General features: G+C 47.5%; 1 protein-coding gene across 6 annotated transcripts in view; it reads left to right on the forward strand.

The window, feature by feature from the left end:
* The window catches only part of UBN1 (ubinuclein 1), a 34747-nt gene that overhangs the window by 6740 nt on the left and 2319 nt on the right, over positions 1 to 25688 (forward strand). For 2 of the 6 annotated variants that reach the window (XM_001169928.8, XM_009430237.5), the window contains exons 3-17: positions 3667 to 3753; positions 4250 to 4345; positions 4707 to 4841; positions 5548 to 5651; positions 6347 to 6785; positions 14493 to 14563; positions 15878 to 16007; positions 16182 to 16300; positions 16512 to 16640; positions 16823 to 16969; positions 18547 to 18597; positions 18694 to 18736; positions 19873 to 21096; positions 22535 to 22775; positions 23049 to 23138. In XM_001169928.8, coding sequence (XP_001169928.1) covers positions 3667 to 3753; positions 4250 to 4345; positions 4707 to 4841; positions 5548 to 5651; positions 6347 to 6785; positions 14493 to 14563; positions 15878 to 16007; positions 16182 to 16300; positions 16512 to 16640; positions 16823 to 16969; positions 18547 to 18597; positions 18694 to 18736; positions 19873 to 21096; positions 22535 to 22775; positions 23049 to 23138 — 3106 coding nt within the window. The remainder of the gene's footprint in view (positions 1 to 3666; positions 3754 to 4249; positions 4346 to 4706; positions 4842 to 5547; positions 5652 to 6346; positions 6786 to 14492; positions 14564 to 15877; positions 16008 to 16181; positions 16301 to 16511; positions 16641 to 16822; positions 16970 to 18546; positions 18598 to 18693; positions 18737 to 19872; positions 21097 to 22534; positions 22776 to 23048; positions 23139 to 25688) is intronic. The other 4 variants (XM_063796595.1, XM_003952786.6, XM_009430239.5 and 1 more) reach the window with 3 other exon arrangements.

Raw genomic sequence — 25688 nt, forward strand, 5'->3', positions numbered from 1 at the left:
GCACCTGGCCTCTCTTTTTTGTTGTTGTTGTTGTTTTTGTTTTTTGAGACCAAGTCTCACTCTGTCACCCAGGCTGGAGTGCAGTGATGCAATCTTGGCTCACTGCAACTTCCGCCTCCCAGGTTCAAATGTTTCTCCTGCCTCAGCCTCCCGAGTAGCTAGGATTACAGTTGCCAGCCACCACGCCTGGCTAATTTTTTTTTTTGTATTTTTAGTAGAGATGGGGTTTTACCATTTTAACCATGTAGGCCATGCTGGTCTCGAACTCCTGACCTCAAGTGATCCACCCACCTCCGCCTCCCAAAGTGTTAGGATTACAGGCGTGAGTCACCGCACCTGGCCGTGTTTTTGTATTTTATGTAGATGGAATTGTATGGTATTTGAGTACCACCTAGGTGAAAAGCTTTTTTTTTTTTTTTTTTTTTTTGAGACAGAGTCTCGCTCTGTCGCCCAGGCTGGCATGCAGTGGTGCAATCTCGGCTCACTGCAAGCTCCGCCTCCTGGGTTCATGCCGTTTTCCTGTCTCAGCCTCTCGAGTAGCTGGGACTACAGGCGCCCGCCACCACGTCTGGTTAATTTTTTGTATTTTTAGTAGAGACAGGGTTCCACCGTGTTAGCCAGGATGGTCTCGATCTCCTGACCTCGTGATCCGCCCGTCTCTGCCTCCCAAAGTGCTGGGATTACAGGCGTGAGCCACCGTGCCTGGCCCGTGAAAAGCATTTTTAAGCACCTGTGTCTACCTTTGCACTGTGCTAGGCTCTGAGGAAAAGATAAGTGGGCCCCACACTCGCAGCATTGTGGTCTCTAGCGTGGCTCTTAGTGAAATGGGGATGAGGCTGGTAATTGGCTCACAGTTGTCTGAGTGTGGAACGAGAATGAAATCATGTTGTGAATTTTCTAGCAGTATGCCTCAGTGCCAAGTGATCAGTCGGTCTTATTCACAGGTGTGCTGTTCGGAGGGTATTTTTGGTTAGAAGGATTAATCTTTTTTTCCTGAGATTAAAAAAATGTGTTTTCTTGGCCTGGCATAGTGGCTCACAGCTGTAATCCCAGCACTTTGGGAGTCCGAGACATGAGGATCACTTGACCACAGGAGTTCAAGACTAGCCTGGGCAACATAGTGAAACTCCATCTGTGCAAAATAATACAGAAATTAGCTGGGCATGATGGTGCATGCCTGAAGTTCCAGCTACTCAGAAAGCTGAGGTGGGAGGATTGCTTGAGCCTGGGAGGTCAAGGTTGCAGTGAGCCGTGATCACACCACCGCACTGGGTGAAAGCAAGACCCTGTGTCAAAAAAAAAAAAAAAAAAAAAAAAGGCTGGAAGGCCTGGCGCAGTGACTCATGCCTGTAATCCCCACACTTTGGGTGGCCGAGGCGGGCGGATCACTTGAGGTCAGGAGTTTGAGACCAGCCTGATCAACATGGCAAAAACCCATCTCTACTAAAAATACAAAAATTAGCCGGGTGTGGTAGTGCATGCATGTAATCCCAGCTACTCGGTAGGCTGAGGCAGGATAATTGCTTGAACCCAGGAGGCGGAGATTGCAGTGAGCTGAGATCATGCCACTGTACTCCAGCCTGGGTGATGGCGACTCCATCTCCCACTACCAAAAAACACCAAACCAAAAAAGAAAAAGTGTTTCCTTGATTGAGATCTGATTGCCTGATTGCCAGAATGGAGGCCAGTGAGTCTGTACCAAGGGTCAGCCTGTTGGATGAGCACCACTGGGCAGAATGACAGAAAGTAAGTTCAAATCCCTTTATAATTCCTGTTTCAGGAAAATGGTAGCTTCTTCCTTTAGAGGAAGAGACAGGAGCAGGAGTTGGTTAATGTGTTTATTCATGGGTTCAAACCAAATCAGCAGGTCAACTGAAATTAGAACTCCAGTGCTCTGATGTCACCTTTTTGGGGACTACAGATGCCCTTCACCATTGCAGAAAAATGCATGGAGGATACACAGAGAATTTTGATCCAATTCAGAGGATTCAGTCCTGGACTTCGGGTTCAGAACTCCTAAATCGTCGTGGGTCTACTCTGCAGTGTTAAAAGTACAATAAAATCAGACACATTTGTGCAGCAGTTCTTTTAGTGTATAGTTCTTAATAGTATGAAGGCAGTGTGCTAGACTCAGAGGACTATAGAAAGTTAGAGAAAACACTGTACCAGCCTCAAAACAAACATCCTATAGATGTTTTGAGAGAATGGTACCACCGCAGGTAACAGAAATTACAATATGGTCATTGTTTAAGTCTGGTACGACACAGGCCCTGGAGGTCTTAGAAAGAAGAGAGCTTATATCCTGATTAGTGTTCGGGCAGAGCTGGACCTTCCGTCATACAGTCAGGAAATGGTAGTTATTGGAAGACTGCTGTTGGCAAGGCGTTCAGTAGTATACATAGAATCCAGTGCTGCTCAAGGTTGGTGGGATTTCTTACAGTTACATAACCACTCAAGTTATATGCGATCATTGTAGAAAAATTAGAAGATCCAGATGAGCATGTTTGAAAGACTCCCCATTTGAGGTATGATCGTTAGATGTGTGCTCTATAATATGCCATTGTATGTGTACACCACAAATCATTTAACTGATCCTTTGCAGGTGGTATTTCAGTTGGCAGAGATGGGAGGGTGAGATAAGAAAGTTTGTTTGAAACAGGCATACAGTCTTTAGTGTTTTCTGTCTACCTTGAAGTGTTAAACATACTTCGTACAGGAGTCTTATTAAAATTAGGATTCCTGGCTCCTGGCTGGGTGTGGTGGCTCTCGCCTGTAATCCCAGCACTTTGGGAGGCTGAGATGGGCAGATCATTTGAGCCCAGGAGCTTGAGACCAGCCTGGGCAACATGATGAAACCCTATCTATACAAAAAACTTAAAAAAAAAAAAATTTAGCTAGGCATAGTGTTGTATGCCTATAGTCCCAGCTATTCAGGAGGCTGAGGCAGGAGGATCACCCGAGCCTGGGGAGGTTGAGGCTACAGTGAGTCATGATTGTGCCACTGCACTGCAGCCTGAGTGACAGAGTGAGACTCTTATCTCAAAAAAAAAAAAAAAAAATTTTTTTTTTTTTGGATTCCTTGCTCACAAAGCTTAAGGCTTATCTGTGGAAAATTTGCTTGATGAGAAAAGAATAAGCTTATAAAATGGAAATAAGCCTTGGAAGCCTGAGTTTAACTTTGGTAGCACCGAGAGAAGTGCAAATTCAGACCTTTCTAAACAGTATGGCAGAACGGCTCTCAAGAACTTGCACCACATTCAGTGGGATTTTCACGTTTTTGAGCCATTGACTATTTTGGAAGTCAATGGACTCTTTCTTAGAATGTTTTTAAATGCCTGAAGAAAATTTTAGAGTTACAAAGGAAGTCCACTTTATTGAACGTGGTTGTGTAGCGACTGAGCATCTCCTTCTAAAGGCCCTTTGCTGTCTTTGAGTCCTGCAGTCCCTCATGCTGTGGTGGATGATTGCAGGCATTCAATCAAGTTTTATTAACCTTTTACTTTCTTAATTAAGATAAACATTGATGAGATGGTAGCATGTTTTCTACCTTGCCCTTTTCTGGAAAACATTGTTTTTTTAGAGGTATTGAGTAATCAGTGAAGTTTCTATGAATAAGAACATGGGAATATTTTCTGACTTATTTTTTGTGGAACGATCTCTTTACAGAAGAAAGATCTGTCAGATCCTTTCAATGACGAAGAAAAGGAAAGGCATAAAGTAGAGGCCCTTGCCCGAAAATTTGAAGAAAAATACGTAAGATTTCTCTCTTGAATAACAAAACAACCTCATTGGGTGGGAGAGGTTTCCACACATTACTGTATTCCTTTAGTGGATCATCATGTAATAAACACTGATCTGGAAGTAAGCATTAAGCATGGAGAGAAGAGAAGCAGTTATTAAACCTAACGCATTAAGGTACAGAAAAGGGGCATGGCAGAGCTAGTGTGAAGAGCTAACTGGACAAATAACCGAGAAGGGCCTGTGGTCGCCTTAGAAGAAATATTTTGGTACAAAGCATAAGAAGCCATGTAGTTCATTTTTCTGTCCTAGGACATTTTATACAGGTACAAATATGTTCTATGTTAAAAGGTTTTCAGGAAAGGAGGTTTTGGGGTTTGTGTGTATGTGAGAGAGTGACTGTTTTAGTTAGTGCATTACCTCTTTGAGTCATAGCTGATGAAGTTCAAGGCCACAGTTAATTCTGTGTGTTTATTCAAAAAGCATGTAATCTATTGCTTTCACATTTTAGGGTGGAAAGAAACGTAGAAAAGACCGAATACAGGACTTGATCGATATGGGGTATGGTTATGATGAATCCGATTCCTTCATCGATAACTCTGAGGCGGTAAGTAGTTACTGAAAATGCCGTGTCAGACCCACTGTACCCGTAGCTCCTCCTGATACTGACCAGGAAGCTGGGGGTGGGGTCAGAGCAGTCGTGCCCTCTTCCCAGCATGAGGCAGTAGCAGCACTGATGAGAGACGAAATGACATTCTTTTTCCGGGTCTTAGTTCCCTCTTCAGAAAATGATGACCAGATCTGTCCAAAACACCTTGTAGCTCAGACATTCATGTTTGACCAGAGGATGTTTTAGCATGCTCTTGGAAGTGGCAGAGGAGCACAGTCACATCTCTCTCGAGACCCACTTTGCACCTTCGGACTGTAGAAGCAGAACTTGGAGCTGACAGTTTGTTTCCCCTCTTCAGTATGATGAGCTTGTTCCTGCTTCTTTGACTACGAAGTATGGAGGATTTTACATTAACTCGGGAACCCTGCAGTTTAGACAAGCATCAGAGTCTGAAGATGACTTCATTAAAGAAAAGAAGAAAAAATCTCCAAAGGTTAGAATGTGCTTGCTTTTGGATTTCAGAAACGCTTTTTGACGTGACCCTATCAGATCAGTAGGTGACTTGCCAGAATACGTGGCGCTTGGCCGGCTCAGGAGGATGGTGGAAAGGCAGAGCCGTGCCAGGTTGATGGCTCGCCTCTTACACGTGTGCCCTGATGAGGACACGTGCCCTTGGGGGCTCTGTTCAGCACTTGGTCATTATGTCCATGTCACATGACATCCCAGCAGGCTCAGCAGGGGTCGTTTCTGGAGGTGGCCTCAGGGTGGGAAGGCTGTGGAATGAGGGAATGTGTACCACTCTTGCTGACCCTCTTCTGTGGACATGTAGAGGACTTCAGTTCCCAGGGCTGCCATCCCACTGAAAACCAGTCAGCCTTAGGATCAGTGTGTTTAAAAACCTGTCTACCACTGCCTATGTGTTTAAGATGAGAGGTAGGGCCCACTTGTAACTTTCAAACTACAAAGGTTTCAGGCTCCAGAATGGTCACTGTTGTCTCAGCCCTGGGTGTTTCCAGGAGACACCGTCGGTGGGAATGCTGTGGGTTTGTGGTCCAGGGACTGATCTGAGAGCTTTTGTTCATGAAGGAAATGAGACAGGTCTCAGGATGTGCCCCGGGCGGAGCAAGGCCAGTGCCGTGTAGTGCACTTGCTCCCTGAGTTAGGGAGCCGTGTAACTGTGCCTTGTCTTTAATTCTCAGAAGCGGAAGTTGAAGGAAGGTGGTGAGAAGATAAAGAAGAAGAAAAAAGATGACACTTATGACAAGGAGAAGAAATCGAAAAAGTCCAAGTTTTCCAAAGCCGGGTGAGAGGCAGCAGCTTCTTTACTAGGATAAAGCCTGAACTATTAGGGCAGGACGACTGGGAGCTGACTCACCTCCTCCCCACAGCTTCGGAAGAGGCAGCAGGGCCTGGCCTTCCTGTCCTCCCGCACGCCTCCCGCAGTGCCATTCTGGGCATAGACGCTCACCTCTCTGTGTGTCAGATAGTTCCACTGTCAGTGTTGGCAGCTATTCTTGTCACTGTGTGACTGCTGATGTTTCTCGTCCTCTGGGGTGCTCCTCTCTGCCCCAGTTCTCCTTCTGTCTCCGCTGTTTTCCCTTGTTGTCTATGGTCATGCTTCCTTCTCCTCACTTGGTCTCACCCCAGCTGCTCTTCAAGTTGCTGCTGTTCTCTGCTGCTCCTGCTTTCTCCCTCTAAATACTTTTCTTGCTCTCCCCGCCCCTTTTTGCAACCTTTTATTTCAGCCTGGCAGTGGTTTCTAAAAACCCGTCGGAAATTTAGCATATGTGACACTGTGTTGCTAACCTGTATTAACTCTCAAGCTTTGGTCTCAGCAAGAACGAGCTCCATATGCCAAGAGGAGGGAGGAGGAATGACAGGGTGGACTGTGACAGGTTCTCCTGGAGACCATGACCCTGGGAGCAGGGGTGAAGGCCTCTGGAGTTCCCTTTGGAGGTGTCCTATAGTCTGAGTGACCAGTTTCCCTCTTGCTTGCAGCTTCACAGCCCTCAATGCCAGTAAGGAGAAGAAGAAGAAGAAATACTCTGGGGCTTTAAGCGTTAAAGAGATGCTAAAGAAATTTCAGAAAGAGAAAGAGGCTCAGAAAAAAAGGGAGGAGGAGCATAAGCCTGTTGCGGTCCCATCAGCGGAAGCTCAGGGCCTGCGGGAACTGGAGGGTGCCTCTGACCCCTTGCTCTCACTCTTTGGCTCTACTTCTGACAACGACTTGCTCCAGGCGGCCACTGCCATGGACTCGCTGACGGATTTGGACTTGGAGCATCTGCTCAGTGAGTCTCCAGAAGGAAGTCCCTTCCGAGATATGGATGATGGAAGTGATTCCCTTGGGGTGGGATTGGACCAGGAATTCAGGCAGCCCTCTTCTCTCCCCGAAGGCCTGCCAGCACCCCTGGAGAAGCGCGTTAAGGAGCTGGCTCAGGTATGGTGGCACAGTGCGGCTGGGCTTTCCTGGAAGCAGTTTGGGCAGATTGCTGTTGGTTCTGCACTGCGTGAAGCTCGCCCAGAGAAACCCTTAGTGAGTTGGCAGTTAAGGTGTCAGCTTTTTCCAAACCCTCTTCTCATCCTGAGGGAGAAAACAGTGTAAGCCTTGCCCGTCAGGCATCATTTTGGGCCTTTCTTGGTTTCTTCATTTCTGGAAAATTTGCTTTCTTCTGGGGAGATTGTTCTCTTTCTGTTTTCTGTCAGTTTGTTTTCCACACGGCATCTTTTCCTTCATGTGATAGACGGATGATGTTGGCAGCAGGCAGCTGAGGCAGAGATTAATCTTAGAATTCTTACAAAGGTTTTGCAAATTCACAAAAGTTTGTAAACATATAAGTTACACGTAGAGTAGATGCTTCGTTGCCACTAGGTTTCAGTCGCTCCCTTGCGTTGTGTATCCAGTGTTAGGTAGTGATTACAGGAATGCCTCAAATGTGATGAATGAAAAGCAGCTTAATTTTAAATGCTGTCCATGCCCCATTAAAACCCACCATCGGCAGGGTGCAGTGGCTCACGCCTGTAATCGCAGCACTTTGGGAGGCCGAGGCGGGCGGATCACCTGAGGTCAGGAGTTCGAGACCAGCCTGGCCAACATGGTGAAACCCTGTTTCTACTAAAAATACAAAGAATTAGCTGGGCATGGTGGCGCGCGCTGTAATCCCGGCTACTTGGGAGGCTGAGGCAGCAGAATCGCTTGAACCCAGGAGGCGGAGGTTGTGGTGAGTGGAGATTGCGCCAGTGCATTCTAGCCTGGGCCACAGAGCAAGATTCCATTAAAAAACAAACCAACCACTATTACCACCTTTAGGATCTAGCAGCTCTTGCTGTTTTACTCCAGTGATTGGGAATTAAGCACTGAGAATTGTCTGTTCAAGTAACACATTTCTAACTGTAAACTAGGCATGGATCATTGGTTGTAATATCATTTACCTTTAAGTTAAAATAACATTTTACCTTAAGCATCAGGACTTGTGATGCAGCTCTAGTGGCAGTCATAATCTACAGCTGTAGGTTTTAAATCAGTGATTCTTACAGTATTTCAGAAGCATTGTTACGTATAATATCCTTTGTGTTTTAGGGCAGGGTAAATTGTCAGCCACTGCTAAAATGATTTTCTCTCTTCCAAAAAATATTTGAACACCATATACAAAGCAAATAAAGTATCTATTCAAAGCTCTACCTCATCTTTGTCAGCTTGTGTCCAGCATTGGAAATTCAAGTATTGTATTTGAATGTAATGATTTAAGTGAATTGTACCATGTTGGGGTTTGGAGTATCTCTTAGTATGACATTGAGGTGGAAGTAGCTGAATCTGAACTTGGTGTTTTTGAGCCTGCTGTCCTATATTTGCTCTCAGAATTCATGTTAAACAAACATTACTCCTTGTTCTTTTTAATTCTCTGGTTCGTAATCAAATTGTTTCATAGCTTCTGAAAGTCTTGTTAAATCATTTAAGGTCTATGTGACGATAGATGGTCGTTAGAGAAAAGTCAAAACCAGATTCTTGGCTGTGTCCCCACTCGTGCCATAGGTAGTGTTCTAGTGTGAAAACTTACTGTTTCACTTTCTTGGGAAAGATGGGGACAGATTTAGTGGCAACAAAATGACATAACCGGAAACAATGTTGGGCTGTGGTGCAAGAAAGCGGAGCTGAGTAAACACCTTGTTAGGCAAGCTGCCCCTCCTTAGTGATTGCCAAGTGTCAGTTAGCTCTTGGGCATAACAAACACAGGGTTCAGGATCCCATAGTCAAGGTGGGCCTGGGTCCCAGTGGGGAGCTGGTGACCAGGAGAGGCTGATGTTCTGGTTGGAAAATACAGTATTCAAGTGTGAAGTTGATATTCGAGTCTTCACATTGCCCTTCTCCTATAACAGCAACTTTGAAACTTTGAAAAATGGGGTGGAAGGTGTATGGAAATTACCCATCCGGCCAATATAAAAACAATTTCTAGTTGGATATTCTTTTCTAGCCTCTGTGTATATGTTTTTATGCAGCTGTAATTATAGTTGTGAATAACTGTTTTCTGCCTTTTTACATAATATTATAAAGCCCTCATGACTTTTTATGGTTGCATTAAAAAGGTGGCTTATTTTAAAAAGATGCTTAATGCTACTCCGAAGGGTCCTCAGGTGCGCTGTTCTGACCAGGGCCCTGCACTTGGGGCACTTGGCGTCCCTGCATGTGTGTGCAAATGCTCAGGACCCCTGATCCCACTGAGAATCTGCTGGGAAAGATAGTCTTCCCAGGGAAGGGGATGCACTGGTATACTCAAATTGCTTATGATTCCAAAAGCCACATGTGGATATTTGATATTTGGATCCTTAATAAGGGGTCCATCCTAGATCTTGAAATGGACATCGCGTTTATAAAATTTAAAGTAAACCTGACGTATGTAACTGGGACATTAGTAGTGTTACGTGTTTCTCACTTTGTTTTTTATACCCCTGATTTTCCCCCCTTTTCCCTTTATTATAAGATTGGGTAGACTTGGCCCTAGGTGACACACAAATCAGTTTCTATCACTGTCTGCAAAACACCCCCCAAAATTTGCCTTGTCATAGCAGTTCGTTTCTCCTGACTCTGGGCCCACGCTCATGGCTGCATTCAGCTGGCAAGTTGGCCAGGTGCTGGCAGGGCTTTTCTTTCCTGGCCTTTCATCCTGCCTTCTTCAGGGCTTGGTGGTCTCAGGGCAACATCTCAAGAGGGGAAAGGTGGAAGCTGCAGGGCCCTTGAGAGCTAGCCTTAGAGGCTATGTGTATCACATGACTTCCACCACACTTTTGGTCAGAGCAAATCACAAGAGCCGCCCAGATCCAAGGATTAGGGAGCTAGGGTGCACCTTTTTGGGAGGAGAATTTCTTTGTGGGAGGAATCTGTGATCCTGGTTTGTTGTTGTTGCTTTTTTTTTTTTGAGACAGAGTCTGACTCCATCACCCAGGCTGGAGTGCAGTGGTGCAATCTCAGCTGACTGCAACATCCACCTCCGCCTTCTGGGTTCAAGTGATTCTTGTGCCTCAGCCTCCCGAGTAGCTGGGATTACAGGCGTGAGCCACTGCGCCTGGCCTGTGTTCCTGTTTTGTATTCTGCCTCAGTACATAGCAGATTCTCATCCCATGTGTATTGATCCCTTAGGGGAAAAAACTCTTTCTGGGAAGCAAAATTAGATATATCTTCTAACTAAATATGGTACTTAAAACTTTAAAAAATGTCTTTGAAAACTTGTGTATGTTAAAGAGGTCCTCTGAGAGGGAACCTTGGTGATGCCTCTGCCACGTTCACTACATTCTCACATCAGCCTGTTTTTTCTTACTTTTGTATTGTACATTTGTATAGGCCCCAGGGAATCCAGTGATTTGATGGCCTTACCCTGCCCTCTGTTAATATGCGTTGATGGCGTCTTTTGTCTTGCTTGTTGGCAGGTACAGGTGCTGACAAAGCTCAGGTTTGATGCTCCTTTGGGTTATTGTCTTGAGGTAGTTTGACAGCTACTCAGCCTTGGGCTGTACAAATAACCCAGATCTATTTTGGTTCTCTTTAGTCAAGCATAACATAGAGACAATATATTAAGAGCAGGAATCAAAGAGACCCCATGTCACCCATTCTGCTCTGCCCTCTATAGAATTAGAACCCCTCATCACAAGAAGTGCAGGGAGAGATGGATCCAAAGAGAATAAGGTAGGGGGAAAAAAAAACCAAAACAACTTGTTTGATCTTTTTAAAAAAAAATCATGCCCGATTTTCTCCTATTCAGCAAAAACAGATACAGTATATAAGATTTTGAGCTGAGTGCTAAAAGGCTACAAGTGACTTTTCTTAGAATAAATAAAACAGCTCATTAAAAGGCTGTTGGAACTCTTATAAATCAGCATGATTGGGATGTTTAACCTCATTTCCTAGTTAACTTAGGATTGATTAATTCACACAACTTCTGGGGTAAGAGTGTCTCTTTTTAGGGGTGAGGGACCCCATTTATTTTTGGAAGACTATCAGATATATATCCAATTGCTCTTTTAATTAGATTTACTTTAAAATGCCGCAGTCGACTCTTCAGTATAAAGCCAGACACTCAGAGATATTGTCTATGCAATTCAAAAGGTTTACAGAAAAGTACTTTCTAAAATTACATAATATTATTTAAAATATTTTTAAAGATTGCGTAAAGATTACACAGAAAGCTTCTGAAATATTGTACAAGTGGCTATCTAAACAGAAAATTTGGCAGGACGCGGTGGCTCATGCCTATAATCGCAGTACTTTGGGAGGCTGAGGTGGGAGGATCACCTGAGCCCAGGAGTTTCAGACCAGCCTGGGTAACAGAGTGAGAAAAAAAAAATCTAAAAATGAGTCAGGCGTGGTTGCGTGCAGCTGTAGTCCTAGCTGCTTGGGAAGCTGAGGCGGGAGGATTATTTGAGCCTGGGAGGTCAAGGCTTTATGAGCTATGATCACGTCACTGCACTCCAGAATGGGTGACAGAGTGAGACCATCTCAATAAAATAAGATGCTGGGGAGGCCTGTAATCCCAGCACTTTGGGTGGCTGAGGCGGGCGGATCACTTGGGGTCAGATGTTTGAGACCAGCCTGGCCAACATGGTGAAACCCCATCTCTACTAAAAATACAAAAAATTAGCCGAACGTGGTGGTGGGTGCCTGTAATCCCAGCTACTCAGGAGGCTGAGGCAGGAGAATCACTTGAACCCGGGAGGTGGAGGTTGCAGTGAGCTGAGATCACGCCATTGCACTCCAGCCTGGGCAACAGAACAAGACTCCGTCTCAAAAACTAAACTAAAATAAAAAAAAATAATAATAAGATAAAATCTGATTGGAAGTTTAAGCTGTAGATGGGTCTGAAAGTGTGGCATGTGAAATACATGTTAATTAGTTTGAATTAATGTAAGGGTGCTTCTGGATCTTAAAACTAGCAGTGTAAGCTTAAGCAAAAAAAGTTCAGTTTTATTTTTTCCCAGACTAATATAATTCTAGTACCTTCCAAGTGCCAAGGTAGAATTCTGAATGTTTCCAAGAGTGTAAGAAATTGGCACATGGCTGGGTGAAAAGTCATGCCCTTTTTTTCCATTATTCGTCTGTGGATTTCACCCCTCTGGGCTTTCCCCTAGCCAAGAGATCTGTAGAAGCTTGAGTTTTGCGCATTTTCTTCCGACTTAGTTTTGGTGGTTTGGTGTTAAGCTTTTCTTCCTGTGGCGTGCCGTTTTACAGTAGTATCTTCATTTGTTGATTCATTCACTCAGTCAACATTTAGTAAATATTACGTGACAGGCAGCCATGGGAAATATATTGATGAATAAGACTCAGTTCTATATTTTATTTTATTATTATTTTTTAAGACAGGGTCTTGCTCTGTCACCCAGGCTGGAGTGCAGTGGCACGATCTTGCCTCACTGCAACCTCCACGCCCACGGCTCAAGTGATCCTCCCACCTCAGCCTCCAGAGTAGTTGGGACCACAGGCATGCACCACCATGCCCAGCTTTTTTTTGTATTTTTAGTAGAGACAGGGTCTCATCATGTGCCCAAGCTGGTCTGAAACTCCTGAGCTCGTGTGTTCTGCCCACCTTGGCCTCCCAATGTGTTAGGATTACAGGTGTGAGCCACCGTGCTGGGCCAAGGTTCCATTCTTGTCTTTCATGAGCTCGTTACATAAATGGACCCGATAGATATGCAGACAATGGACTGTAGTACAGAGCAGAATGAAGTAAGCTTTGTGATGTCTGGACGGCCAGATAGCCCGACTTAAGGGGTAAAAGAGAGGCTCTTGGGGGGCATATAGGAAGCAGACTGGAGGCAACAGGCTTCGCCAGCCTCCTGGGGAAGATGCCCTAAGAGAAGGCAGGGAGCAGAGCTGAAGATGGGCGAGTTGGTGGATGGCTGGGCCAGATCGTGGAGGACCCCAAATGCCATGTGAAGGAGTTTGGGTTTGATACCAGGCTTGGAAAGAGCTGCTGAAGGGTTCTGAAGAAGGGAGTGGCGGTCTTAAGGTTGGAGTGCAATTATTAGAAGTGGGGAACACAGGGGAAGAGCAGAAGCCAGTGGGTCTGGTGTAAGTTGAGTTTGCAAACCAGAGGGTCATCCATCCACAGAAGTGCAGTTGACCCTTGAACAACACAGGGCTGAACTGCGTGGATCCACTTACACGCAGATGTTTTCTAACCAAATGTGGGTTGATTTGAGGGATGCTAAATCTGTGTATAGAGGGCTAACTTTTTGTATAGGCAGGTTCCTCAGGGCTGACTGTGCAGTTGGATTTTGGTATATACGGGGGTCCTGTAACCAATCCCCTGCCTATACCAGGCGTTGACTGTAATTGGGAAATTTCTCAGAGATAACTGGAAATTCTGGCCCAGAGCTTAGATGAGAGGATTTAGGGCTTAGTTTAGATTTGAGTGTACAATTGTCTGTGTTATTTTGAAGCCCTGAGGGGGAAAGAAGTTATTGGGAGAAGTGGGTTCTAGTGAGAATCCTGGGGTCCGCCTATGGAAAGGAGCTGGTGGAGGAGGCAGATGGAGCAGTTAGAGTGGTTGGAAGGGGCCCCAGAGGATGCAGTGAGAGGAAGGTGAGTGGGGGAGATGATGGTGAGGGGTTAGCAGTGTCTGCAGTTTCAGAGGGGTTGATCCCTTCATTCTAGATAGTCACCTTATCACCCTTGTTTGCTGTCGTTACTGTATATCGTGTCTGATTTCAGAAATTTTATTTCACCCAAAGCCTTCAGACCAGCAGCTCTTGGGTTGAGAGGAATGGTTCCCAGCCCTTTTTGCACATCAGTGTTCCCAGGGTTGCTTTGAAAGAGTACTTGGGCCACTTTTAAGAGAGTGCGCATTCCTGAATCTCCTTTCCAGAGACTGTGATTTGAGTGGCCTGAGTGGCTCCAAGCTGCCCAGGGAATTCCAATATGCAACCAAGTGTGAGAACCCTGATGCAGACTTCCACAGGGTCTGCTTTTTTGTGTTTCCGCTGTGTCGTGGCTGCCTGCCGTGGTTGCTTCAGGGGTCTCTTGAGCTTGCCATCCAGGGTGTGTGTTAACTGTGTTCTTTTCGAAAGCAAACTAAGACTGTACTGAAACTCCTATAATCTGGTGTTAATAGGTAATATGGTGGGTTAGTTATTCACATGGTCTGGCTAATAGAGAGCTCGTGGTATACCATAAGTAGATTAGGAATTGTCAAAGAGTTTTAATGTCCTTAAGTGCTAGAGCTACACATTATTATTATTTTTGTAGATAAAAAGGCCTTTAAATCCTATAGGCTGGTTGAAGTTCTTGAATATTTTTGTACTGTAGATACATGGAAATTCCAACTAATGGTGTAGTTGATGGTGTATGGGCGCAGGGGTTAGTTGGCCTTATTGGCCTCTGGCTAAGTGCATTGTGATGGCTTTGACTCTGATTTTCTTGTCTGTGACTGTTTTAAGTCCCAGGAAGAACTGGCAGCCCACAGATGCTGCAGCAGCATTTGAAAAGAGAATATGGATCGCAGGCGAACTTAACCCGGGACTAGGTTGGAGTTGGAAAGGTGGCGGTGTGACTGTATTGACAGGTGCTCTTTATGGAGCGATGACTCCTGTGCCTGTGGGTGAGCGTAAGGGACGTGTGGGGAAAGTGCACTAACGGCTGTTACTATCTGCTGTGCACCAGGCTGCCAGAGCTGCTGAGGGGGAGAGCAGACAGAAGTTCTTCACCCAGGATATTAATGGAATCCTATTAGAGTGAGTATCGTCTGTCTGTCTGTCTGTCTGTCTGTCTGTTTCTGCTATTACTGAGCTTGGAGCAAGCCAGCTAGGGGACAATGGGAGTACAATTGAACTGCATAAAGGTGACCACCAAGGAGATAAAAGAAGAATTGGATTAACATGGTTTCATTGTTATTTTTCTTTTAAAAATCAAAACACAACAGGGACACCAAGTACTTGTCTCCAGAAGCGATAGACCTCCCTGATCTTAGGCAGCAGGCATTACTAACATATGATAATCATGGCCTGTTATAGAAGAGGATTTCTTGGCAGGTATGAGACGAGGAGAGAGAGAAGGTGTTGCCTGACTGTCTCTGAGAATCCTGAAGAATGAGAGACAGCCTGGTGGCCTCGGGCCTGCTCTGCCTTGGGTGTTGCTTGGTGTCCCTGGCTGTTCCCCTTGCTGGCACTCCTGTTCCTAGTGCCACGTGCATCATCCCTAATGCTGTTCCCACACGCCTGAGCCTCTGAGACACCACGCTGTGTGAATCGGGTTAAAAAGCAGAAGAGCAAACATTTGTAAATCCAGACTGGGAAAAGTGAATCCTTGTGGCCTGGCCTGCAGTGTTGCCGCTTTTCTCCTGGTTGCAGTTTGTGGCAGGGGAAGCTTGTTGCTCAACAGCTGAGGAGTTTGTGTGTGTAAGAACAGTTGTCAAAATGTGGGTGTTCTACCACATGGCCTCGCCTGGCCAGGACCTGGATTGTCCCCTTGGGTCAGGAAGTGTGAGCTGCAGAGAGCACCTGAGCATTGGTGCGGACGATAGGATTGTGTCAACAAGGAACCTGCTTGAGCGCGCCAAATATGGACAGCTCAAGGCATTGAAGAGAAATATTTTTTTGCTTATCTAGGTGGAGAAACTGGAGGGGTGAGGCTTTCCCTGACCTCATAATGGTTGATAAAACTGGGGACTGGGGGAAAAAAAAGAAATGCTGCCGGGAAGTGTTTCCTTTCAACCCCAAGTAACTCATGATTTTCCACTTTGAAAGCTTTCATGTTTTCTCTATGAAATTTAGTGCTTCAGAGCTTGTTCTCCTGGGCTCCGTTTTCCTGGTATTGTGACCTAAGAGCCTTGGCCCTCATTACCTAGCCATGTTCATCAGGCTTGGGAGTTGTTGTTGTTTGTTGATTGCTGAGGATGTATTTCCCTGGGCATTCAGTTACATTGTGTGACCAACAAGACAGGGTCTGACTGCCTTTGGCTCCTAGCTTTTCTCTCCACGTACGGTGAGCTGATGAAGACAGGAGTTGCAGCGAGCTGCAGCCGGTGGTGACTGTGTTTTGTTCTTCAGCATAGAGGCGCAGACTCGGGAGCTGAGCAGTCAGGTCCGCTCTGGGGTGTATGCCTATCTTGCGTCATTCCTGCCCTGCAGCAAGGATGCCCTGCTCAAGCGTGCTCGGAAACTTCACCTCTATGAACAGGTGGGTGACTCTAGAGTGAAGCCCTTTGGCTTTGGGGTCCTGGCGGAGGGGTGACTGAGTCTTAAGCAATGATGCGTCTGCTGCCCCACTGCCTCCTTGTGATCACCCCGTCATGCGTCCTGAGCGTAAGAGCGATGTGTAAACCTGCCTTGAATTTTGTCCCGCTCTTCGCAGGGGGGCCGTCTGAAGGAGCCTCTCCAGAAGCTCAAGGAAGCCATTGGCAGGGCGATGCCAGAGCAGATGGCCAAGTACCAGGACGAATGCCAGGCACACACGCAGGCAAAGGTTGCCAAGTAAGTTTGTCCTGGCGCTTGCAGGTGCGACCCTCCCGTCTTGCCTCTTCCCCTCCCGTTTCTCGGTGTGTACTGCCGTTTCCCAAGGAGCCTCTTGGCTCTTCTTTGGCCTTATCTCCTTCTCTGTGAAGTCCCAGTAGTGCAGAGGGTGAGGGGAGAGGCGGTGGGCAGGAGCACCTTGGGGCCCCATGTAATTCTGTTCACCCCTTAGGATGCTGGAAGAGGAGAAAGACAAGGAGCAGAGGGACCGGATTTGTTCGGATGAGGAAGAAGATGAAGAAAAAGGGGGCAGGAGGATAATGGGACCTCGGAAGAAGTTCCAATGGAATGATGAGATCAGGTGTGCCCACACTGGGACTTGGCCTCTTTGGAGGGTTGGTGGGGCAGTGTCTGAGTACGTCCCCTATTGCTGACAAAGGTTAGGCTCATTTACTTTCATCAGGGCTGCTGAAAGCACATGATTGGAACCTTGGAGCAGCATCTGAAGTAGTTTGGAGTTTCTGATTTCTGCCTCCTTCTCAGGGAGCTACTGTGCCAGGTGGTGAAGATCAAACTGGAGAGCCAGGACCTGGAGAGGAACAACAAAGCCCAGGCTTGGGAGGACTGTGTGAAGGGCTTTCTGGATGCGGAAGTCAAGCCCCTCTGGCCCAAAGGCTGGATGCAGGCCAGGTGAGGGCCGTGTGCTGAGATGGGCATCTGTGCAGTCAAGACACGTTTGAACACTGCTTTTGTGCCAGGCCAACAGGATCCTTGCCCACAGGGAGTCACTGTCTAGCTGCCTCAACTCTGATCTCACCTGAGTAACTGGGGGACATGCAGGTAGCTGGGAAAGGGTCTTCTGGATCTTCCCTGGAGGAAGGGAAGTTGCCTGCAGGGTTTTGTTTTTGTCATTTTTTGTCCCACTTCAGTTGATGTTTGGCCTCCCATCTCAATATGCACTTTCCTTTTTTTTTTTTTTTTTTTTTTTTTGAGATGGAGTCTCGCTCTGTCGCCTGGGCTGGAGTGCAGTGGTGTGATCTCAGCTCACTGCAAGCTCCACCTCCCAGGTTCACGCCGTTCTCCTGCCTCAACCTCCCGAGTAGCTGGGACTACAGGTGCCTGCCACCATGCCCGGCTAATTTTTTGTATTTTTAGTAGAAATGGGGTTTCACCATGTTAGCCAGGACGGTCTCAATCTCCTGACCTTGTGATCTGCCCACCTTGGCCTCCCTAAGTGCTGGGATTACAGGTGTGAGCCACCACACCCGGCCACACTTCCTGTTTTAACATACAGGCTGCTATGAGCATTTGAGAGATGGGTTCATCTTGGGTCTTTCCTGATGTTCCTGAAGAAATGTCATTTGCAGGTAGCAGGGCTGACTCCTTATTGGAACTAAGTGCCAGGCTTCCGTCTCAGAGGCTACCTTGTACGAAGTCACTTCCTGTGAATGAAGTATTTGTGTCATACATGGGACAGAGAAAGTTAGCTGGAGTGATTTTCTTGATTGGACCCGAATCATCTGTTGTGCGGATAGATCTTGGAACCTTTGAAATTGCTGTCCTCTCTACGTAGGCTGGACTCATATGAAGAACGTTTTTGTTGAGTTTCTCTGGACAAAGACATGCTGGGTCACTCCACATTTTATTCCTGGAATGGAGGGAATAGGCAATAAGGAAAGTGCTGTGCCCTTTAGGGAAGCATCACCATGATTGGTTTGAGGCAGAGCCATACATTTTCTTGGTAAAGGCCAGACTCAGCCTTTGGGCAGCCAGTGTGTCCCATTCAGATCCTCTCACCAGGAATTTGGCTCCCCAGTCCATTGACCTTTTTTGTGTGTGTGGGGGGGGTGGGGGGCATGGTGGGAGGGCGGGGACAAAGTCTCACTCTGTTGCCCAGACTGGAGTGCAATGGCACGATCTCGGCTCACTGCAACCTCCGCCTCCCCGGTTTGAGCGAATCTCCTGCCTCAGCCTCCCGAGTAGCTGGGATTACAGGCGTGCGCCACCACGCCTGGCTAATTTTAGTATTTTTAGTAGAGACGGGGTTTCACCATGTTGGCCAGGCTGGTCTCGAACTCCTGACCTCAGGTGATCCACCTGCCTTGGCCTCCAAAACTGCTGGGATTACAGGCGTGAGCCACTGCGCCTGGCCAGTTGACATTTAATGAGGGATAGCTACTGAGGACCAGGGACACTAGCAAAGTTCTGGAAGCAGAGTCCCAGCTTTCTGGGGCATGTACAGATGCCTGGTGTTCTGTGTCTTTCAGAACTCTGTTTAAGGAGAGCAGACGAGGCCATGGGCACCTGACTTCAATCCTGTGAGTGTCTTGGTATTTTCACATCTCGGGACAAGTGTTGTTTTTGGTCTCCTCTGGATATTCTCTAAACTTTTCTGTGCTCATTCCTTTGAACAGGGCCAAGAAGAAAGTTATGGCCCCTTCTAAAATCAAGGTGAAGGTGAGTCAGTTTGCTCGGGTCACATGTCAGCTATGCCCATCTCCCTACAACTATGCTCTGGAAACAGTCAAGTGCTGTGGAAGCTCATTGATCTTTGCTCGTCTGGGGACAGCTGCTCAGGATGACATTCTTGAAGTCATAACAGGACAGAGACCCAAGCCACTTAACCCCCCTCTAGCCTTGGTTCTACAAACAGTACCCAGCTGGCCCAGTTCCTGGGGTTCATGTGGGATTAAGTGGGATCTTCTTGGCAGCCCTATGAGGAGTCAGTAGTCCCTGAAGGTGTGAACGTGTTACACTGTGATCTTTGTATGGAAGAAATACACTCTAGCCAAGTGCAGTTTAGCTTGGAGCCACAGCAGAAAGAAAAGGCGACTTTGCTGAGCTACCAGGCAGAAATGGAGGGCAATATAGTGGCTGGAGAATAGACACTGTGAAAATTACCTTAGATGTTGCAGAAACCTCTCAATGTAGTAAAAATTGCTGTTTATCAACATTTTTCCCAGTTCTTAGTGTGGTGCCCTTAGCCATCCCTAAGCAGACCGTGAGAATGAGATGTGCAAATCATTTACTCCTAAGTATCTGTTGAGCTCCCACAATGTCCCAGACACACTGTATTAAGCACCAGGGATGCAGGAGTGAAGGATTAGACCCCATTCCTGTTCCCATGAAAAGCTCACTCTTCTTTGAACCCAGTCTGAAGAGATGGGTGCTGGGAAAAATCAAGAAGGGAAAAATAGCTGCTTTAAGGCAATTCTCATGCCATGCCTTGGTCTGATTGCAGCTAGGAGTGCGCTGAGACGGTGGGAATGCCAGTAGGCAGAGTATCTCTTCACGAGAGTCTTAACACTTTTCAAAACAGAAGAAAATTTCTCCTGGCGGCTTGTTTGTACTTAGCAACGAGGCATGCCGGGGTAAACCCAGCCCTGGCCAACCAGATACTCACCAGGGGTGATGAAGTCATGGCATCTAAAGTCAAGGCGGGCACAGCTCCTGCTCTATCCCACCGGTTGTTTTGTAATTATACAGGAAGGCCCAGTTTTTTTGACTCGAGTTCACATGTTTGTATCCTCACAACAGGCCAATGTTGGCATCTTTGGACCTTTCTAAACATCAACATTTCTGTTTTCCTTTAGGAATCGTCTTCGAAGCCTGATAAAAAGGTTTCTGTCCCATCAGGACAGATTGGTGGCCCCATTGCTTTGCCCTCAGATCACCAAACAGGAGGCCTGAGTATTGGGGCCTCGAGCAGGGAGCTCCCATCCCAGGCTTCGGGCGGCCTTGCTAACCCTCCTCCTGTCAACCTGGAGGACTCATTGGATGAAGACTTGATCCGCAATCCAGCCTCCTCGGTGGAAGCCGTGTCCAAGGAATTGGCTGCATTGAATAGCAGAGCAGCTGGGAACTCTGAATTCACACTGCCTGCACCCTCAAAAGCACCTGCAGAAAAAGTTGGAGGCGTTTTATGTACAGAAGAAAAAAGGAACTTTGCGAAGCCTAGTCCTTCTGCTCCACCACCAGCTAGCTCTCTGCAGTCACCCCTCAATTTTCTGGCAGAACAGGCTCTGGCACTGGGGCAGTCCTCTCAGGAGAAAAAACCAGAGAGTTCTGGCTACAAAGAGCTGTCCTGCCAGGCTCCCCTCAATAAGGGCCTGCCAGAAGTACATCAGTCCAAAGCTAAGCACCACAGCTTGCCACGGACGTCTCACGGGCCCCAAGTGGCAGTTTCTGTGCCTGGCCCCCAGGTCAAAGTCTTTCATGCCGGCACTCAGCAGCAGAAAAACTTCACGCCCCCATCTCCATTTGCCAATAAGCTCCAAGGCCCAAAGGCTTCTCCCACACAGTGTCATCGTTCCCTCCTGCAGTTAGTGAAGACAGCGGCCAAAGGCCAGGGCTTCCATCCCTCTGCACCAGCCACCTCAGGAGGCCTGTCAGCCTCCAGCAGCAGCTCTCACAAGACCCCAGCCTCGTCCTCTTCTGCCCTGAGCCATCCAGCAAAGCCACATTCAGTCAGCTCTGCAGGCTCATCTTACAAGAATAATCCCTTTGCCAGCTCCATCTCCAAACATGGGGTTTCTTCTGGCAGCTCTTCCTCGGGAGGAACACCAGTCCAGAGTTCTGTTTCTGGGAGCCTGGTCCCTGGCATACAGCCTCCCTCCGTGGGACAGGCCACCAGCCGACCCATCCCAAGTTCAGCAGGGAAAAAAATGCCTGTTTCCCAGAAGTTGACCCTGGTAGCCCCTCCAGGCGGTCCAAACGGAGATTCCAGTGGTGGGACCCAGGGAGTGGCAAAGTTGCTGACCTCGCCATCCCTAAAGCCCTCTGCAGTTAGTAGTGTGACATCGTCTACCTCCTTGTCAGTGAGTATCTGTCATAGCAGCCTGCCTTGCCCCACTCACAGGGGCCTTGGGGATGAGGTTGCTTGCCTTGCCCCGGGTGGAGAGTGAGATCTAAAACCACAGGTCAGGTAGGAACAGTGGGCTCAGACGTAGGAAGGGAGACTGGGCTCCCTGTTCCTAGGTATTCACTTTTCTGGTGACAGGAAGCCCAGGATGGCCTAAAGCTTCTTCTGAGGAGGGCAGAGGGAGCTAAAGGATGGCCGGCACCATGCCTCTTCGGAGGCTGAGTCTGTGTGGCACAGAATGAGCAACAGCACTTGCCTTCCGTGACCCCTTGCCTCTCCATCTCTCTAAACAAGGGGGCTGGAAATGCTGTCTTCTATCAGTTGAGTCATGTGGAGGTGTTCATGGACCAGGAATAGCAGGACCTTCTAAGAGTGATTCTGTTGGTTTTTGAAGGACAGAGTCCAATAATTAATGCATCTCGCTTGTGTGTAATCACAGCAGGTTCGGAAAGAGGGAGTGAGCATTTTTTTTTTCTTTTTTTCTTTTTTTTTTTTTTTTGAGACGAAGTCTTGCTCTTTCACCTAGGCTGGAGTGCAGTGGCGCTATCTCGGCTCAGTACAAGCTCCACCTCCCGGGTTCACGCCATTCTCCTGCCTCAGCTTCTCGAGTAGCTGGGACTACAGGCGCCCGCCACCACGCCCAGCTAATTTTTTGTGTTTTTAGTAGAGATGGAGTTTCACCATGTTAGCCAGGATAGTCTCGATCTCCTGACCTCGTGATCTGCCCGCCTCGGCCTCCCAAAGTGCTGGGATTACAGGTGTGAGCCACTGCACCCGGCCTCTTTTTCTAATATATAAATGAAGTGGTTGCAAAGACAAAACCATAGAAAGGTCTGTTGGAGGTCTCACCTCCTTTCCTGCACCCACCACCTCTGTAAGGTAACTAACTAAGCTCTTTAGTTTCTGGTTTATTTTCCTCTTTTTAAACAAAAGATTAATAAATATAAATAAAGGTATATATGTATGTGTGTGTGTGTATGTATATAAATATATATACACATATAAATATACATGAACATTTATGGATATCTATATTACATTTTTCCCTTCACAAAGGAGGCTTTTTTTTTTTGAGACAGAGTCTGGCTCTGTCACCTAGGCTGGACTGCAGTAGCGCGATCACAGCTCACTGCAACCTCTGTAGGAGACATATTTAATATCCTTTTAAAAAAATTATGTTCCCTGGAATCCATTCCATGTTGGTTCATAAAGACTGTCCTGGGTCCTGTCTTTGGGGCTGCAGGGTCGGAGGGTGCCTCCCAGGGCCATCTGACATGGATGTGTATGTCCTCCTTTGTGGACACACAAGGAGGATCCTTTGTGTTGCCAGGTTTGGTGTGAGTGAGCCACGAACAGGACTGGAGTTCTTACCGCTTGCTGTGTTTCTTCCCTAGAAAGGAGCGAGTGGGACTGTGCTGCTGGCCGGCTCCTCTTTGATGGCTTCACCCTACAAATCCAGCAGCCCAAAGCTGTCTGGGGCCATGAGCTCGAACTCCTTGGGAATTATAACCCCTGTCCCTATTCCTGTCCACGTGCTCTCCTTCAGCGCTGACTCCTCTGCCAAAGCAGGGGTCTCCAAGGATGCCATCGTCACAGGCCCTGCCCCCGGGTCCTTCCACCATGGTCTTGGCCACAGTAAGTGCTTCTTTGCTGCCTCTGGTCACTCAGGAACCTCTAGATTGTGGCCAGGGGTCCTGCTGTTGTGTACTCTGGTTCCTGTGTTTGAGTCTGGTGTGTGACTGTGGGGAACATCTCCGGGAACTGTGCCAAGCCCCCACTGCCCCTTTGGGTGTGGTGCCCAGACTGGCCTGGCAGGTTATCGGGGGCTTTTGGCTGCTGGAGCTGCTTTCCTGTTCCTGTCTTCAATGTGTGTGTTTTGTTCTTTTCTCCCCTCCTGTTTTCTCTCAGGTCTTCTGGCTGGCTTGCACTCCAGCCCGCCCCATGCAGCGCCTCTCCCACACGCTGCGGTGCCCACCCATATCCCGCAGAGTCTGCCAGGTAATCACCCGACGGTCAGTGTGCCACGCGCACCGTGTGCCTTTGCCCTCTCCACCCCTAGGTGCTTTGCCGCTGCCAAGGGTCTTGGTGTCTTTGCCTTGTTGCTGCTGTTGTTTTGGTTTGTCCTTTGAGGCTGTGCTTTGTCAGTACTCAGGGTGACACGCACTTCTACTCTTGGGGTTTCCTCTGGTCCCCACTTGGAGCTGCCGCCAGGTCAGCCTCAGCCTGTGTGATCACAGGGAAAGTTGCGGGGGGCAGGGTGGTGCGCTTTTGTGTGCGGTGGAGGAGTTCCTAACCCTCGGCTTGTTTTTTTCTCTTCAGTTAAAAAAAAAAAAAAAAGGGAAGGTAATGGTGCATCTTCTCCAAGGGCTAATTGGGTACAGCAAGGTCTTGGAATGCAAGCTGCTCCACTTTCAGATATGATTGCTTAACAGAAGGCTCTCTAAACTTTGTTTCCATTAAAGGGAAAATCCAGGTAGCAGCCAGAGGCCACAGTGCAAGACTTTGAGAGGAGCAGCTTTAAATCTGTCCAAGTGTGAAAACTCCATCAGAACAGATTTGTGGGAGCACAGCAGGCATGTGGTCGGCGCTCCCCTTAGCACCTTCTGAAATAGGGAACCTCTAAAAGCCTCAGGCTTGAGGCTGCTCTGGTAGCACCTGAGAAGAGGGCTCAGGTGCCCCGCGTTGGTACCTTTGCATTGAGTGCCTCTGCCTCACCCTATCCCGAGCCTGCGATTCTTGGGTACGCCTCCTGGAATTCTGGCATGGGAAGTCTCATGGTGTCTCAGCTTTGACCTGGCATTGTTCCTACTGTAGACCCGCTTCAGACATGACCAGGGTGCTACTTGGATAAGGGGAGAGCCACTCGTATGGAAGCCAGCCGAGGTAACCCTGGTGAACTGGTGCCAGGTGGAAGTAAGGACCCTCTGTGCTGCACGTCTCCCAAGTTACATCTGCCTCATGATGTGCTGTGGCTCCCTGGCACCATGGCGCATTATAGTAAACACCAGAGGCCATATGGGGCAAGACTAAATCTGTAAATCTCCACAATGGAAACTGTGCTTCTTTGAGGGGCTAAGCCTACAGCACTAGTGACTCCTCCTTTCCTTGGGAGGAGAAGTAAAGTGCAGTGACTTCTCTACAGACTAGAGGCTGCAGGGCCACCTTGGTGAGAGCAGGGGTCTTTCCAAAGTCAGGCTGCCCTGCCTTTGCTTACTCTCAGGAATGTTACTCTCAGAAAAGCAAAGTACTGAGGCCGGACGCGGTGGCTATCACCTGTAATCCCAGCACTTTGGGAGGCCAAGGCAGGAGGGTTGCCTGAGTCCAGGAGTTCAAGACCAGCCTGGGCAACATGGCAAGACCCTATCTCTACATTTAAAGAAAAAAATTAGGTGTGGTGGCATGTGCCTGTAGTCCCAGCTCTTTAGGAGGCTGAGGCAGAAGGATCACTTGAGCCGAGGAGGTCGAGGCTGCAGCGAGCCGTGGTCATGCTACTGTACTCCAGCCTGGGCAAGAGTGAGACCCTGTCTCAAAAGATTGCTTTCTGCTATATTTTCATTTTTCCTCTGGGTATGAAAAGGCTATCAGAATAGGAAGAATAAGTGCTAGTGTTCTATACCACTGTAGGGTGACTGTAGTTAACAGTAGTATGTAGTTTCAGTTAGGAGGAGGATATTGAACGTCGCCAACAAAAGGAGATGAAAAACGTTTGAGATGATGGATATGCTAATAACTCTAACGTGACACTACACATTTTAGATGTTGAAACATCACTATGTACCCCATAAAATATGTGTCATTATTATGAGTCAGTTTTTAAAACTGTTTAAGGCTCTCAGAGGCTGGATGTGGTGGCATTGAGAGGCAGGAGGATTGCTTGAACCCAGGAATCAGAGGGTATAGTGTGCTGTGATCATGCTTGTGAATAGCTGCTGTACTCCAGCCTGGGCAACATAGTGAGACCTCATCTCTAAAAAAATTTAATCAGTTTAAAAGTTCGAGGAAAAAGAAAATCAATCAGAAAAGCAACTATACGAAAACAGGGTTATCCAAGTGAGCTTCTCTCACTTCCTTAGATGGACTTCAGCTTATAGGATGACACGAGATGCGAGTAAGAAGCTATTTGTGCATTTCAGCTGCGTGACTTGTGTCTGCGTTGCTTTCCTTTCTTTCTTCTGTGGACTGAGAATGCTAGTGCCTTTGAATTTGTCTTTACAGGACCTGAGGGTCTTTTGATGGTAAGAGAATGAATGATCATTGCTGCCTTGAGTTCTGTGTGATCGTCAGGCCTCGCCTCAGGATGGCAATTGTAGCCTGAGATGACGTAGCCCAAGTTGCACAGCAGAGTTGCTGTTCTGGAAACACTGTGCTGAGTGACCACCGACCTTCACAGTGCTAGTGTGCTTGCAGGCTGTGGCCAGGAGCAGTGTACACGAATAACTGCTGGCTGGTGTCTCATGGCTTGTTTGAGCTCTAGGACACTCAGCATTTGGGGACTTTTGTTATTTAGGTGTTTCCCTTGAAGTTTGGTTACTACTGCCTTAAGGAAAT

Source organism: Pan troglodytes, chromosome 18 (genome assembly GCF_028858775.2).
Source record: "Pan troglodytes isolate AG18354 chromosome 18, NHGRI_mPanTro3-v2.0_pri, whole genome shotgun sequence".
In the NCBI taxonomy this organism is placed as follows: Eukaryota; Metazoa; Chordata; class Mammalia; order Primates; family Hominidae; genus Pan; species Pan troglodytes.